The 17,584-nt window shown below is 34.0% G+C and overlaps 1 protein-coding gene across 7 annotated transcripts; it reads right to left on the bottom strand.

Moving 5' to 3' along the window:
• Positions 1–11: 11 nt before the first annotated feature.
• LOC111699038 (uncharacterized) lies at positions 12–16,314 on the bottom strand. 7 transcript variants are annotated; one of them, XM_023469581.1, is made up of 20 exons: positions 13,702–15,079; positions 12,985–13,409; positions 12,393–12,594; positions 11,938–12,051; positions 10,908–10,981; positions 10,351–10,471; positions 9,815–9,929; positions 8,597–8,708; positions 7,493–7,588; positions 5,382–5,511; positions 4,942–5,198; positions 4,526–4,880; positions 3,593–3,696; positions 3,324–3,401; positions 2,941–3,003; positions 2,733–2,814; positions 2,031–2,324; positions 1,646–1,716; positions 1,330–1,395; positions 12–1,267 (listed from the first exon to the last, which is right to left on the bottom strand). In XM_023469581.1, the coding sequence occupies exons 2-20, from the start codon at positions 13,137–13,139 to the stop codon at positions 253–255; spliced, it is 3,504 nt and encodes a 1,167-aa protein (XP_023325349.1). In that variant the 5' UTR covers positions 13,140–13,409; positions 13,702–15,079; the 3' UTR covers positions 12–252. The 7 variants fall into 7 exon arrangements, with proteins under 7 accessions (XP_023325349.1, XP_023325351.1, XP_023325350.1 ...); XM_023469583.1 differs by having other exon boundaries at positions 12,985–13,383; XM_023469582.1 differs by having other exon boundaries at positions 12,985–13,380.
• Positions 16,315–17,584: the final 1,270 nt, after the last annotated feature.

The following is a 17,584-nucleotide window of genomic DNA, read 5'->3' as shown; positions in this document are numbered from 1 at the left end:
GGATTCAAAGAATATAATAAACAAAAAAAACTTGAAAAACTTAAATCACAATAGGCTAAAACAATGAAAAGTTAAAAATGCAAATTTTCTCCGACAATTGTCAGACTGGCAGCACAAATGTATCACCCAAAAATTGTAAAATTTCAATAAAAAAAACAATTATTCCAAATTTCAAGAGAACCCGAAAACGGTAATCAAATAAATAAATAATCTGAATGATTTAACAAGGATAAACAATTTAAATTTACTAGTTTAGCTTGGGTTTCGTCTGTAGACAAACTCTACAGTTTCCCCGCGGGACCCGGAGTAATCAACTTCCCTCCCAAACTCCGGGAGAAACACGTCGGCTGACCGACTTAGGTCGCGACTATACTCCTGGTCTCTGGGTTGATGTTGGTTAAAATCCAGGTCGTAATGTTGCCGCCGATTGAACTCCTCTTCGCCGGTTTGTCTCCGATTATAGTACTCCTGGAGCTGGGATGTAACATAACGAAAATAGGTTTCATGCGTCTTCATCTGCGTCCTTGCGTCATCTTTATAGAAGTCTAGACCATTTTTACCAGTGTAATCTTCGTCTTTCATGTTGTATCGCTCGTCCTTATGCGTAAATGCGTTATCCTTTATTGAATAGTCGATTTCTTTGTCCGGATATGCGTCATTGTTTTTAGATAAATAATCCCCATTTTTAGAGATATATGACACTGGTTCAGAACTAGCAGGATATGTTTCTCTCTGACTTACATGTTGACTGTAATCAATCGGAAGACCGGAGTTAGCAAACCCAGGGTTCGGAGAGAATTGGTTTCTTCTCTGCTCCAGGTCCTGGTAAACCCCTTGACTAGGTTCTGCTGTAGAGCTCGCAGATCTAGGATAGATCTGATCATAGTTCAATCCTCTGTAGACATCTTCATCATTAGACTCACATACCCTGGACTCGTTAAACGATCTATAAGGATCGCTAGACGGAAAGGAAGGGTCTGATGATCTGTAACTTTCTGAGAAATGTTGAGATTCTGTCCTAGTATCGGAGAAGGTTCTAGAGAACAAATCTGATCTCTTAAGATGATCAAGCAATGTACTTGTCTCAGTGTAGGAGTTATTGGTACTATTCTGACTGTCTGGGGTTGGGGTGCTCTGGATACGGGTCGGAGTAGAGGAAGGATTCTTATCTAGAATCGGAGCAGGAGATGCGTTTTGCGTTGGTCTCAGATTAAACTCATCCTTCTCAGGGTACTTACTCTGACTGGACGTCTCGTCAATCTTTATTCTAAATAGATAAATAAAATTAGAAAAAATGTATTTAAACAAATAAGAAAATGATGTGTATACCTGATGTAATGCGTTTGATACTGGTCCAGAGTTAGATAATGTGAATTCAGATGATGCAGCAAACTCCTGGAGATTAAAACATTATGGCATAGTGAAATTGTAAATTGAAATCAAAAATATTTAAAGTGGACGTTCAGATCAGAAAGTGACGATGAAAATGGAGCATTTCTAACAGATTTTTTCATGGGTTGGAAACATCCATCTGCTAATAAATTTTTGGACAAAATATGTTAGATTTACAGAGGTCACAGTTTATAAATTGTCAGAATGATTTAGTAATTGATTGAGTGGTTGATTAGTTGATTGATTAATCTACCTGTACTCATGGTACACGGATTCTCCACAGTACTCACACTGCATCGTTACCTCTGTACTCCTGTACTCTCCCTAAATAAAAGTTTTCTTTAAAGTTGAATTTTATTTTTATAAATATTACAGTGTGTTCCACTGTACATAAGAATTTGAAGACGACAAAGTATAATATTGCTTGTTGATTAAGTGCTTTGCCATTGACCAATTGACATAATATAACGTAATTAAAAATGCTTTTGAAGTATGCTAGTATACTTAACATAAGATGAAGGATGTGGTCTGAAGGGTATTTTACCTGTTTTTTTTTAATTCTGACGAATATTTAAAACATTCCGAATGCCGAATTTGTTCTTTTTAAAAATGAAAATTACATCAAACTCGAATACTACCTTAAATGCCTCTAAGGAGACCCTGTGCTCGCTTTGAACATGTTTCTCAAAGTTGTCCAGGCAGTAGGACGAGAACTTACACGAGGAATCCAGGCAGGAAAACGTGTTCCCATCAAACCATCTCCTATCTTTCTCCGGAGATCTTTCGCGATCAGGACTCATCAACCCGGGATCTTGAGAACGATCAAGTTGATCGAAACTCTGGGGTTTAACTCCACGCATCTGGTTTATCAATGCTCGCTTCAATCCTTGACTTTTCTCTGGTTTCACTCCGTCCTCCTCGTTATACAGAGCCTTGCAATTAAATAGTTAAAGGGACTGTATGCATAAGTTCAAGTATGTCCGATTCAAAACAAGATTTTTCTGCGGAAAAACAAACGGGGAAATTGTCAGAATTGAATACTTCTGAAGCTAGAAAAGCTACGATATTATCGATTAGATAAAGGTTTTAAGTATATAGTTGTGAATCAGCCATGCCTCTTATGAAATAAAAGGTCGCTATACATTTCAATAATAATCCTTATTTTAGGGTTGTTTTAATTTTTAAAAAGTTAATTATTGATTCTATTCGTTTTTAGTAGGATACTGGACAGGCCGAGCGCTGCGGCTAAAACACATTGGCAACAATCTGTTGTCTGTAGGGGGGGGGGGGCTGTTCAGCATGAAAACTAGTAAAAAAATAGTTATTTAATCTTAATTTACCTTAAGAGTTCTGAGTGTCAACATTTTCCCTGTAAATCCCTGCAACGACGTCTGGTATTCATTGATTGATAATTTATGAAACCTGACAATGGAACTGTTTCAAAACTAAGATATTAGTATCAGTATAACAAAATAAGATAACAAAATTCCGCCATAATACATAATTAAATTTGCGCTGAACAAATCTTTTCTTTTTTGAAACTGTTTCCTGTTAAGATGTAGTTTAATGTTGTTGTAGGAAAACAGGATTTCAAGATTACATTTCTTGCATCTAGACAAACAATTATGAATTTAATAAACATTTTTTCTTTCACCATCATAATAATTATTAATATTATCATTTTCTTGTCATTATTATCATAAAAATCCGAAATAATTTTAACATTTTATAATTTATCAATGTAATTTGTATTCTTTATTATCATTGAGCAATTTTATTTAAATATCAAGCAGTATGATTTTTTTAAAAAATATTTTGCTTCATTAAAAATTATCATTATTATAAATGTTGAATATTACCAAGATTAATGATAAATTACTAACACACCTTTATTATCAATCATGTTATTACTATTATTAATATAAGTGTACCTGTGGTATGTGAGACGAATATATTTATATTCTCCATAATCATCTTTAACCTTCCCATGCTTGCTGGTCACATGCTTCCTGCATCAAATATTAAATTTCATTTCATGTTAATTAATCTCATTCTCTTTAACAGCATGAACTACATTGGATTGAATACTATGAATACTAAATCATTTATATTCCAAATAAAACATGAAAAAAACTTAATCTCTGGGGGGATAAGATATTTTTAACGATGGAATTTTATATATACCCTGCCGTACTATCACCTGAGTAGATCGTAGGGTATAATCTTAGAACAGAAAGAACATTTACAAAGACATATTTCCTCAGGATTGTCGGAGAACACCATTTCAACAGAGTTTCCAGAATCCTAGATAGGTCAGAGTCAACATGTGTAGTCCAGTGGTCGTCAGATTAAAATGGAAATAAAAGACAACATTTATCATTTAAAGGGACAGTAAAGGAAAAATGAAAGGGGGTATAGGCTGAAAGCTAATCACTTTAGCTCTCGATCGCGACCCTTGAAAGTTATATCTGATGTTTCTATCTCGAGAAATTGATATACAACTGTGTCAAATTTATACGAAAATTAATATATATACAATTTTGTATAAAAATAGAGGGTTTAAATAGATCAAATTCAGCAAATATGCAACCAATCTGAAAACTATGATATCCCAGAGAAAGCTAATTGTAACTTAGGTTTACTCCAATTCTAATTTTATATTTGTTATTTCTATTTTTAAGATTTAATTCATAATATTATTTATACTTCCGTATTACTTTACCAGAAGTTCCACCAATGGCAGTGCAGTAAAGTGGTCACGTGATACAGGCGGAGACACGTGATCAGTATACTACTCTGCCATTGGTGATAGTTCTGGTCAAGCGATTTAAGTTTAAGATTTTCTAAATTTTACATATACTTCGTACTTTCGTACAATTTTAACACAGTTTTAAATCAATTTCTCGAGACAGGAACATCAGATAAAACTTTCATGGGTCGCGATCAAGAGCTAAAGTGATTAGCTTTCTGCCTATACCCCCTTTCATTTTTCCTTTACAGTCCCTTTAAACCAAAAACATCGTTAAATGTATTTGTACAAAAATACCGTACGTACTGGTACTTAACAATGTACATACGTTGTGTGTCCATTGTAAAATTAATATTCATTTTAAAAGAAAACAAAACCATATACCTTGGTGAACTCAGTGTAATGATTGACAGGCGTCAGTTTTATGCTCTTACTCTCATCAATGGAGTTGGTATTCACATCGCTATTCTCAGCAGTAGGACTCTTATTTATATTTTCAGTTGAATCATTTCCGTTTCCAACTTCATCCCCAATCATTCTTTTTTCTTTGAGATCATCAGCATTCCCATCGTCCTCAGATACTGCACCGACGTAGTCTTGATTTTTAATATTAACTAGATTGTTCACAGCCCTTGGAGATACTTCCTCAGTTTCTTCATTTTCATTTTCGTTTTGAGTTATCTCCATTTTGATAGTGTTTAACGGAGAGCACTCAACCCGTAAATGAGCAAGTTCTGACCTAAATATGTACAAGAAATTTAAACGCTCGCGCAATTTCACAAAAAAATATTTGAACTTACATGTCATCGTGAAATAACTCTTCCTTAATGTCTCTGATAGAAAAATCGTCCAATTCAGATTTAAGTCGTCGACGCATCTTTGTGTATTTTTTTCGAGGTTTTTTCCGTCGACTTCGCCTGGTTTCCTCCTCGCTGTCCTCAATTACCCCGATCTCCTGGTCCATGAGGATCTCCTCCAACTCCCGCTTGATGATAAACCTCTTCTCCTCGATCCCCTCCTCCTCCTTCACACAGCGCCGAGTCCTGGGCCGATCAACCTAGAGAAGCAGTGTCTTAAACGTTTCAGAAATTCAAATTAAGATCATCTACATGAGTTCAATACACAGCAAATGGTTCAAAAAATTTGCGAGATTTTTTCGTTTTTTGATACTCTTCGTCTATTCCGGGAACAAATAGGTTGTTAAAGAAACATAATTTTTTTTTTTGTCTAAAAACTTTACCTTAGTAAGATCCTCGGGGGGAAGCTCTTTTGTCTTAGGTCGACCTCGAGGCCTTCCTTGGACCTTGGCCTCCTTCTTCTTCGGGGACTTAAGGGCTTTAGGGACCTTGTCCTGCTTCTCCAGATACAGTCTAAACAGATTTTAGGTTTTATAACTTTTAGATTACATACATACTTCACCCCTACGTAGACGGACATCTTAATTCCATGTGACTTGAGTTTACTTGACGTAAGCAGGTAAGATCTAAGGATCTTTATAAACTAATGTGTGTTCAGGGTGTTCAGCGACAAGACGTTATTCAGTGTGTTCAGCGACAAGACGTTATTCAGTGTGTTCAACCAGGAATTCTCTACAAACAATGGATCAATCACACGGAACTCTACATGCACAATTTTCTATATTTAATCACGTGTTCAAATCTATATAATTAATTGAGATTTTTAATGTAACTATTTAAAGGCCAATTTTTCTAAAGAATAACCTGATTTTTTTTATAATGCAGAACCTGAGTTTTATGGTTGAAAATGTTTTATAATTTAACCTATATATATAATATTTAGCCAAAACCTATATATTGTTTTTAAAAAAGCCTAAGCCTCAAAACTTTGTAAATAATGAGTTTTATCTTTCAGAACACGATGGGTTAGTTGAATTTTGCTAACCAGTGTTCGTGTTTCTTTCTCAAGGTCTGTAAATTATCCGTGGTAAAAATACTATGCCTTTACACAAGATTACTTGGAATTGTTTTCACGGATGATTTATAGAATATATGTAGATAATTGTGATTGTTGTGATTTCTCTAAATAGTTCCGGGCTCGTCTCCGTGTAAACCAGGTGAAAAATTGCAAATGTCTAAAATGAGCTTAAATAATATCCTGACTTCTCACAAGTCTCTCAACGTAATTCTCATGCTAGGCTGGCACGAGTCCTGTTGATATATAACCTCGACTTGCTCCACTGACTCGCGGAGAAGTTCTACTGTTCTTCAGCATGCAGATGTCTCCCCTGTGTGTTTGATTCCTGAGATGGTTCCGTTCTCTTCTAATCTGAGATGGTTCAGTTCACTTCTATTCCCACCTACTAATCTTGACGTCCGGAGTCTAAGGAAGTCTACATAAAGGTGAGGATCAAAGCTCACAACCTTTGAGCTCTGGAACTCAGTCTAATTATCTTCATTTAGACCTCCGTTGTCAAGACTCCGACATCACCGGAAGCTGAGTTATCCTTGTTTCTCTGGACACTCGGCTGATACTCCAGAACATCCTGCTGGTACTCTAGAAACTCATCTACCTCTACGTACCAGGCCTCTACAACTTCGGCTTAGTTGTAACCTCTTCTCCGATATCTCCGACGAGAAGGATTGTTCCTCCCCTCCGATACCTCCACGGAAGGGCTCTGATTCTATATCCATGATCTAGCTCCTCCTCTAGATTAAATGCAGGTAATAAGTCTAAAAATCACGATGCTTGTGATAAATGTGAGAAAGTCACCACTTAAAAAAGGATATTTGAAGTGACACATGAAAACTTCGATCGGACTAAATAAGCTCATTTTTAGTTTCATGTTCTCGACTGCGGTGCAATTTAATGAACTATAGGCTACAAACCTCTGGACAAATCAACATTGTAAGTTTATTTTCTTATTAAATGAATAATTTAATAGTTAACCTGGAGAAAGTTTTATTTTAAAGGCTAAAATTTTATTATTGTCATGCATATAATTAACCCTGGACTGATTTATTGTGTTTTCAGTTCACGGTTGAGTCCTGTATAAACTGCCTACCTGAAATATATACATAAGATTTAATCAGTGCAAATAGAGGTGAGCCGAAGAGAAAGAGTTCATGCTCGCTCTTATGTTTGTAGTTATTACCTGGTCTCCTATAGGTAAAAATGAGCACAAAGCATACATCATAATTCTATGAGAATCTGACTTGACTTTATCTGACGTAGGCAGACATCTTGATTCCATGAGAATATGTCACGTGATTTGACTTTACCTGACGTAGGCAGACATCTTGATTCCATGAGAATATGTCACGTGATTTGACTTTACCTGACGTAGGCAGACATCTTGATTCCATGAGAAAATGTCACGTGATTTGACTTTACCTGACGTAGGCAGACATCTTGATCCCATGAGAATCTGTCACGTGACTTGCCAGCTTTTCATATTGGAACAACAGGACTTTGAAGCAAACCTTGCATCTACAAGCAAAGAAGAATTAAAAGAATAAAGCTATGGTAAGACCCATAACACTGTGAATAGAATGACGACATCTAAGTAATCTTATGTGTATTTGAAGTTGCAATAAAGCAAAAAAATTACCAGTATCTTGAAACTAAACTTGTTAAGTAAATTGTTGTCAGAACAATGAACAGTTGCTGTGTTTCTTTGTCATATTCATATTCATATTCCCTCTCAGATTTAAACTTGATTTGATTTGCTTGGATTGGATAATTCAACATTATAACTTGAGAGTCTAACAATCATCTTGTCATATTCAACAACTTTAGGTGTCAGTGTAGACATATTATTTTTTTTGATGATTTTTTTATAATTATTTTTAAAAGACAACCCGTCGTTCCGTGAAGTTGGGGCCAGCGCTCCTGTCCCCCGAGTGTATCCAAGAACTATGCTATATAACTATAACTATAAATAGCTATTATACTCTTGTCTGTATTACTAAAGATGATTTATACCTATGATAGCCTATTTTCTGTATTTCTAAAGATGATATATACCTGTGATTGACTATTTTCTGTATTTCTAAAGATAATATATACCTATGATAAGACTCTGTTAGTGTATTTCTAAAGATGATATATACCTATGATAGACTCAGTTCTGTATTTCTAAAGATAATATATACCTATGATAGACTCTGTTCTGTATTTATAAAGATAATATATATACCTATGATAGACTTTGTTCTGTATTTCTAAAGATGATATATACCTATGTATTTCTGAACTCTGTTCTGTATTTCTAAAGAAAATAAATACCTATGATAGACTTTGTTCTGTATTTCTAAAGATAATATATACCTATGATAGACTCAGTTCTGTATTTCTAAAGATAATATATACCTATGATAGACTCTGTTCTGTATTTCTAAGGATAATATATACCTATGATAGACTCTGTTCCGTATTTCTAAAGATAATATATACCTATGATAGATTCTGTTCTGTATTTCTAAGGATAATATATACCTATGATAGACTCTGTTCTGTATTTCTAATGCTCCATTCTTTTCTCTATACTCATTAAAGTTCAGCTTGTGTTTACTTTTAACGTGGAATCTGAACTGATGAGTCGGATATTCTAAAAAAAAAATAATGTTTTAATATCTTTAAAGAGACTGTAGATATAATCTTAAGTGACCTTCCATTTCCAACAGCACCCTTTAAATCTCTCTGTGATCAATGATTAATGAGAAAGAAAAACGACGATATCTTCCTCATGATTATTCAGATAGAGATTTTAAGGGTATCGTTGTGAATCGAGCATGCCACTCTTAAAATGGTCACATGAAAAAAACGTTTACGGTCCCTTACAATAACTAAAACTAATTGCCTTAATTATATTAACATCTACATTTCCTAATTGTAACTTAGATTTTAATACATTTAAGAACTATTTCTTACATCTATATTTAAATTTGGCTTGTCTGTCTGTTTGGGTGTTTGCCTGTTTGTTTGTATCCAATAAACGTCAAAACGGCTGAACCGATCGGGCCCAAATTTTTTGTGTGACATCACGTGAATACAGGGAAGGTTTATGAATAATCAAAATTTCAAATATTTGTCTCTATCAAAATTCGATCTTCATTAAATTTGTGAAAATTTTGAAAATACACGAAATTTTTTGTGAAAATCCGCGAATTATTTTTGTTTTGTTTTACGATGTTCACAAAAAGAACATGTTCACAATTAATTTAGAAGATGGGCGTGAAGCGCCCTATAAGACTAGTATAAGTAAAAATTTTAATTTTGAAATTTTATTTACCAAAAAGGCATAATATGTTTAAATTCAACTTTATAAATAATCACTCTACAATTTTCTATTTTTACTTTAACATTTTACGAGACAATAACTTAAGGATATTCAACCTTAAAATAATATTTTAAGTGTGAAAATTAACATTGAACTACATAAGGAGATCAACCAGAACCGTTCTGGGTAAACTGTGATAAAAAATGATCCACAAAGATCATTAAGTGATCATTCGAGATGGTAAAGTCATCAACCAGGATCATGAAGCCATCAGTCTATATCTTAAAGTCATTCTCCGGGATCATGAAGCAATGTTTAAGTTCAAATCTCAACTATTCTTAAATTCTTAAATTGTCAAATCTCAACTATTCTTGAATAAGCTAAAACATAATCATACCAAACCAGGACCCGCCCGACCAAAAATGGTTGTTTACCTGAATTACAAATTTTACATGAAACTTTACACATCTCCTGAGCCTTATCTGAGAAGTTTCTATCTATCTCAGATTCAAGCTCCAACTCTGATTCTTTAAACATCTGCTTGGATTCCTAGAAAAACGGAATTAGGAGATCTGGGACCGTAATTAATGAACTGAAAAGAGGTCGCTGAACTAACTGGCGTTTCAAGTTCTGAATTTCCTGTTAACAGTGAAAGATTCACGAGTATTTGAATCAGGATTTGAATTGACTGTAGGTCGTTCAGCAACCTCACCAAGTCATTAAATTCGGTCCATATTGAAAATTTCCAAAATAAAAAAGTTCCCCGTTTCAAAACTATTCCTCCCAAACCAAAAAAAAAAATTCAAAACATAAGAAATTCCTTTATTATTGAAACCCCGAATATCCCCATCCCCCTCTCTTTATAAAAAATAGCCAACTCACGTAATAGCAGCTCAGGTTAAGTAATATCTAGATATTTACGGAAGGGGGTTCTTTAGCCACCTAAATAAGATTTGAACTATATTTTTACCTTGCCAATGAATATATTGAACTTGTTCTTGTAATCCTTGAAGGAGACGTTATGAACACATTTTAAATGTTTCATGATCGTAATATAGTTAGCTTTTATTACATTCTGACAAATACGACATCTAACAAACGTGGAAATATTTTAAAAAAGAAAAAAGAGAATATCATGATTAAACGGGTTTGCTGGTTTAATAAATAAATGGTAAGGAACTGTGGATAAAATTTTAAGTGGTTCTCCATTTAAATGGTTATGTGTCCGATTCGTCTGGGTAACCTCCATGACAGAAATATCAGCCTCTCTTAAAATTGATAATTTTCCGTTTGTGACTTCTAAACCAAGTTATTTGCGGATTCATGAAGAATGAACAAGAAAGGAAATAAACAAATTCATCTATTCTAGTCAAGAAAAACAACAATACTTCCACAATTCTAAATAAAATAATTTTAAGGTTACTAAATGAATCGGACATGTAAATCTGTAATTGGAGAGTCAATGAAAATTAAGTAGACAGTCCCTTTTAAGAATGATAAGTATCTTTAAATATTTCATCTGTTAACCTATGGAAGGAAAGTTTTGTGAATTGAACTTTGCCGTACAATTCCTTGTACGTTGTCATACTCATGTTATGATCCTAAACAAGAAAAACCAATAAAAATAATGAAGTTCAAACCTTAACCAATGTAGAAAATTAATCAACGAACAATAAACCATCAATCAATAATCATGAATCATGATCAACCATTAATCAACAATCAACATATCAAACATTCAATCAACAATAAACAATAAACATTTACTCAATTAACCATCAAGTATTCAATCAATTAACCATCATTCAACCATCAATCAACCATCAATCAACCATCAATAAGCCATCAATCAACCATCAATTAACCATCAATCAACCATCAATCAACCATCAATCAACCATCAAGTATTCAATCAATTAACCATCATTCAACCATCAATCAACCATCCATCAAACATCAATCAACCATCAAGTATTCAATCAATTAACCATCATTCAAACATCAATCAACCATCAATCAACCATCAATCAACCATCAATCAACCATCAATCAACCATCCATCAACCATCCATCAACCATCAATCAACCATCAATCAACCATCAAGTATTCAATCAATTAACCATCATTCAACCATCAATCAACCATCAATCAACCATCAATAAACCATCATTCAACCATCAATCAACCATCAATCAACCATCAAACAACCATCAATCAACTATCAATCAACCATCAATCAACCATCAATCAATCATCAATCAACCATCAATCAACCATTAATCAACCATCAATCAACCATAAATCAACCATCAATTAACCATATATCAACCATCAATAACTAATTAATCAACTTAAAAATTAAACTTACCTATTTAGCATTCAACTGATCCATCAATTAATTAATTCAACAATTCAATTAATTAATTCAACTAATTAACCAATGAACCATTTAACAAATAAATCAATCATTCAACTAATCAACAAATTAATCATTAAGTCGACAAACTAACAACAATCATAGAATAAATCCACGAATCATCCACGTCTTTAACTTACCCTCACATGTTTCCTAAGGTAGTAGGCGTTCATAATTTTCCCACAGATTTGACACGTGTACTCACACATACTCTTCAAATTATCTGTGTATACTTTCTCTATTTCCACAGGAATCTTAACAAAAGATTTTAGGAAGTTATGAATATTGAGATTTTAAAGGGACTGAAAGCGTAATTTTCAGTGAACCTCTTTTTGTAATTGTGGTTTCTCTTTAGAAGTGACTTGCAGACTTAAAATCCGAAACAATGAAGGATAATGCCAAAATTTAACATATTTTAAGATGAAAAAGAAAACTACGATGTATTTCTTATTGTTTCTCAGGAACAAGTTGTACAATTGTGATATAAAGAACCCATCAAATAACGTCCTGAGACCTTAAAGGCTGAATTCTAAATCGAAAGATAATATCCTCCATTTTTTTCTCAAAATTGCCGATGGACAAACTTTATTTTTACCTGATCCTCATGAGGTTCCTCATCCTCCTCTTCCTCGTCCTCCAGGTTCTGCAGGTTCTGAAGGATGGGTAGGTTCTGCAGGTTCTGTAAGTTATGGAGGTTGGGTAAATTCTGCAGGTTCTGTAAGTTCTGAAGGTTGGGTAGGGTTTGAAGGCTTTGAAACTTCTCCACCATCCCTTGCCCTGCTAACGTCTGGAGCCCACTGCATATGATTTTAAGATCAGATTTAAACTTCTTCATATTTTAATCAAAACTCACAAAGGGACTGTAGACGTAATTTCAAGGGATCAGTGACATGTTTGATTCACAACTGTACCCTTTAAACCTTTATCTGCAACAATGAGATTGAGAAAGATATTGGCATTTTTGTAAATTGAAAATTGTAAAATTCCAACAATATACTTCATAGTTTCTGACACATAAATGTTTGTAGAAAAAACTGCATTCTTCATCAGAAAATGGTTTTAATGGACACAACACAGTAGTGAATCGGACATGCCGATATATGGGGGTTCGCTTTGAGTTTTCCTTTTGAGGAAAATTTTAAATATAATAGTTTCGTTAAGAAAAAATTATTTCTTGATAGAAATACCTAAGAAAATGTGAAGAGAAAGGAGGACCAAACATAGGAAGTCCCGCTGGACCACAGAGGTCGGGTGGACCAGGTCCATGTCGGGGGGCTCCAGGTCCATTTCCGGGGGCTCCAGGTGGACCAGGTGATCCCCCGGGTAACTCCGGGGGATCCATTCTTCTGAAAACAAATACTTTTAAGTTTTAGTAGTGTACAAATACTATACACCATCAGTGGACACGAAAACAACTATTACATAAAGATATAAAGACATTTTTTAGACAAATGGACTAGATAATATAACATCAAGGATAAAAATAGATTTTAAGCAACGAAATTAAACGCATTGTGTACTGTGTAGTGTGTACTGCTCTGGGAGAAATGAAAACAATGCGCTAAACTGGTTTCTTTATCAAGCTACTTAACGGGACCGTAGATTAAGTAACCTTCCATTTAGAGGGTTTCTGGGCCAACTCACGACGATTCCCTTTATACTTTAAGATTAGCACTAATCTGGAAGATATCATTTTTCTAACTGGGTATGTTGGCGATTTCTAACATGTTGTGTAAATTCCCATTTCCATTTTGTAAAGAACCACAATTGAAAAATATCCATTATTAAGATCGAGAAATACGTACAAGTTCATCATTTTTAATATGACAAGGGTTTAAGGATATATGCGAATCGGACATGCCACTCTAAAAATGGAGGGTCACTTAAAATAACGAGTACTGTACCTCTTTAATCAAGGGAAGGGGTGGGGGGTGACATATTTAGGTGTTCACTATTTACAGTTTACACATAGCTTTACATAACAGTAACATTTCATAAACATTCACTAAAAAGTTCTCTAAAACATACAATAAACATCTTAAACATTAAATTTTCATAATTAGCAGAATTCAAGGGAATTTTGGTACAATAAAACAATTAGACATAAGTTTGTATAAAAAATATAATAAATAGATTGAGATCAAACATGACTAAAAGATATTGCACATCAGCAACTTCGAATACAGAACACAACGCGTCATTGCAGCCCAGTAGGGGGCATACATGATCGAATTAACAAAAAGTGTAAAAATGGAAAACACAAACAATCGTTGAAAGCTTTAACAACACAACTTGGGACCTTAAGAACAAATTGCAAAATTATCAACAAAAAAAACATAATTTTGCAACTCAGTATTCGACTGACAATTGGACATTCATTATCATTACAATTCTAATGGTCAATATAAATAAATTTTCATACTGGTCTATATTTAAATTGTTTAAGATGATCCCTGGAATTTCATTAAAAAAGAACCTACCCAATGGTTCTTTATCGTAAGTTACGGGACTTTTCAACTAATTTCAAGTGACGCCCCAACAAAAGAGTTCCGTGTTGGATTCACAACAGTAACGTGGAAATCTTTTATCTAAGCAACAATCTGGGAAATAATCATGAAAAGTGTTGAATTCTGGTCATTTCCTTTTTTTGGTCCTGATGAACAAATCTTTAGATAGAAAAAAAGATGATTTCATAATTTTTGCCCGGGCAAAGGTTTAAGGATATCGTTTTGAATCGACAATGCCACTCTTCAATAGAGGGGTCATTTGAAATTTCGTCTAAAGTCTCTTTAATTTCACTGACTTGTTTTCGTTACAACGATACATCTAATTATAACACTTGACATTTACAGTTTGACAAATACAGAAAGTTTGATTTCCATTTTCAGAAAGAACAAGAAGATATATACTTTCATAAGCCGTTAATTGTCGACACAGAATCCGGATGCTGTTCCTAGTTTCCCAAAGGAGATCCGGATACTGTTCCAAGTTTTCCATAGGCTATCCGGATACTGTTCCTAGATTTCCAAAAGCTATCCGGATACTGCTTCTAGCTTCCCAAAGGAAATCCAACTAATATCCTAGTTTTCCAAAGGAGATCCGGGAAATTCTATTTTCCAAAGAGAAATTCAAGATCTATTCCTAGTTTCCCAAAGGATATCCGGATACATCAGAAACTAATCCTTTTTCCACTTCTGCCGGCCTTAATCCGAAAGTTGTCTCGCTAAGGTTTACAGTGCTTGCAGCTTTTGTCGAACTGTTCGAAGACCTAGATCGTTTCGATCTCTTCATGATGATACCTGTGATAGGTAAGTTTTGTATACGTTATCTCTCCGAACTTTTTCCTGTACTCTTGAATACTACCAGAGTGGCGCAATCTTACATGCTCCCTATTCAACATTCAAAATCTTATTTTCTATTTTTACTAGTTTTGACTTTATGTGAGTTCCAGGAAATTGCAGATTATAATAATATTTATAACTATTTCATTTCAACCCTCCATAATTGTTCTTTTAGAACTCCGTTTTAAAAAAATGAAAAATTTGCAGATAAGAATTTGTAAGTTTCCTTAGAGATTTTATAGTCATTCGTTTCCCGCAAAGTCTACACTCGGACTCACAGAGTTCGGCCATACAGTCCGTAAACACAAGGTCAGCTCCATCCTCAACCTCGTCCTCATCCTCCGACTGAAGACCGGAGGTCAACCTGACTCCGGTGTCCGGAGAGGAGCTAGCAGAGGTTGGAATATCGGAGCTCTCGCTCCTCCGTCCCAACCGTTTTATCGTTTCGTTCAGGTTTTGGAAATTGTTGAGAAAATGGTTGAAGTAGAAACTTCGCAAAAAATCTGATGATTTTTCCGAATCTGCCGTGGTTTCCCCGGAGTTTCCTGGGGTTGGGTTCAACTCAATAGGTTTCGTTGTGTCCTCCACTACACTGTCTCTGAAATAAAGTTCTTCTAAATGTGCGCAACATAAAAAACTTATTTCTATAAAACCCAAAACCCCATAACCCATATCATATTGGATTTTTTCCAAGCTTTAACGCCAAAACACGTAGAATATATTCTCAAAGAACCCTTGTAGTTTCTGCATTCAAATTTTGTCTTTAACAGATGTTTTAAAGATTTTATCTTTTAAGATTTCCCAAAAATTCCAATTTATATACAGGGTGTCCCACATTTAGACCGCGTCAATGGGTCTAAATTACGATTTGGGGGACAAATCAGAAAATTTAAGAAGAATGAATCATTTTGAAAAATTTAATAAGGCAAACAGAAATTTTTTTGCAGAAAATGCTAGATTTTTGAGTATAATGCGTATTTAGGTGTTAAAGATTGAAGATAATCAAATATGATATGGGACGCTCTGTACATAAGTAAGGAGTCAAATCTGCCTAACCTTGTATCTTCTAAAGATTCTAGTTTCATTTTCTCGTTCTTGATGAAGATCTTGGTTCTACTGTTATCCCCTTCAAACACTCCGAACATGTTTCTAAAATTGATTTCAATGAAAATCTTTTTTTAGTAAGTTCTAATTCAGCTTTAAGTGTTTTCGAAATGGCAATGTTCTCAGTATTGGATATATTTCCCAACAGGGGTGTATTATTTTAGAACTTTTGCTGAATTGAGGGAAAAATTCAAGTTTATTCTTCCTTTGTGACTCTTTTTTTCGCCAAAAAATCCTTTTTCGCAATTCAGCGAAGAAACCCCAGACCCAAACATACTTAAATTCTGGGCGAAAATGATTTTAATAGAAAGTATACGTGACCCCTGATTGAAAATCTTTAAATTTGCAAATATAAATGATTTTAAGGAAGAACATATTCTTAATTTTTAGGCAAAAATTTAGATTGGGGAAAAGAAAAGTAGTTTAGGAACTACTTTTTATTTATCCATTTTTTAACCACCATTTTTTATCTTAAGAAATGAAAAAATATCCATTCCTTCAAAAAAAAATAGCACCCTATTAGAGATAAAATTCAATGGGCGCCCTGTGTTACTGTCCATATGCTTTTTTTTATTATTTTAAACATTACATTCACTACTTTAAGGGGCGGTAAGTTTAATTTCAAATTACGCTTAACGTCCCTTAAACAAGAAAATCTCATAACCTAGGAATATATCTTAGAGCCTCTAAACATTAAATTGACAAATTCATAAAACATTTTAGTGTAAAGAGCTTTTAATATGTAATAAAATCTGTTCCTATGGTAAGTAAGTTTTGAATACTGAATCTCCCCGTATCTACTAATATACTCTCTTCGGTCCAATTTATGCTGTTTCCTAAATAAGAAATATTTTAAAAATAATCTTGAGATAATTCCTGTTTTTGATCTCTTGTTCAAAAATAAATTTTATAAAATTGGAATTTGTTTTATGTGAACGATTCTTTTTGAGTCATTATTAATATTATTATTCACCGTGCATGGGATTCAATTTATTATCGTCTTACGTCTTTAAATGACCCCCCGGTCATATTTTGTCGTTTATTCTTACCTTATGTGCTCTTTCAATGACTTTGAAGTCATTCGTTTGTGGCAAATGTTGCACTGGCATTGGCATAGATCCTCTGATGATAAAAAAAAACAATGAATATATCTATCAAAGGACGTGAAATCATATTTTAGCTGAATTGAGATTATGATTTCAGCAGGAATCCGGAAAGTCGGTTCCCGAGGTCTTTTGGCTTAGTTTTTCTTACTAATCCCATAATTCGTTAAACATGAATCTAGAACCTTTGGAATGGCTTTTTAAATGTTGAAAAAAAAACTTAGAAATTATTCATTTTA

The sequence above is a fragment of the Eurytemora carolleeae genome, unplaced genomic scaffold (assembly GCF_000591075.1).
Source record: "Eurytemora carolleeae unplaced genomic scaffold, Eaff_2.0 scaffold343, whole genome shotgun sequence".
Lineage (NCBI taxonomy): Eukaryota > Metazoa > Arthropoda > Copepoda > Calanoida > Temoridae > Eurytemora > Eurytemora carolleeae.
This window is presented reverse-complemented; position numbering and strand designations above follow the sequence as displayed.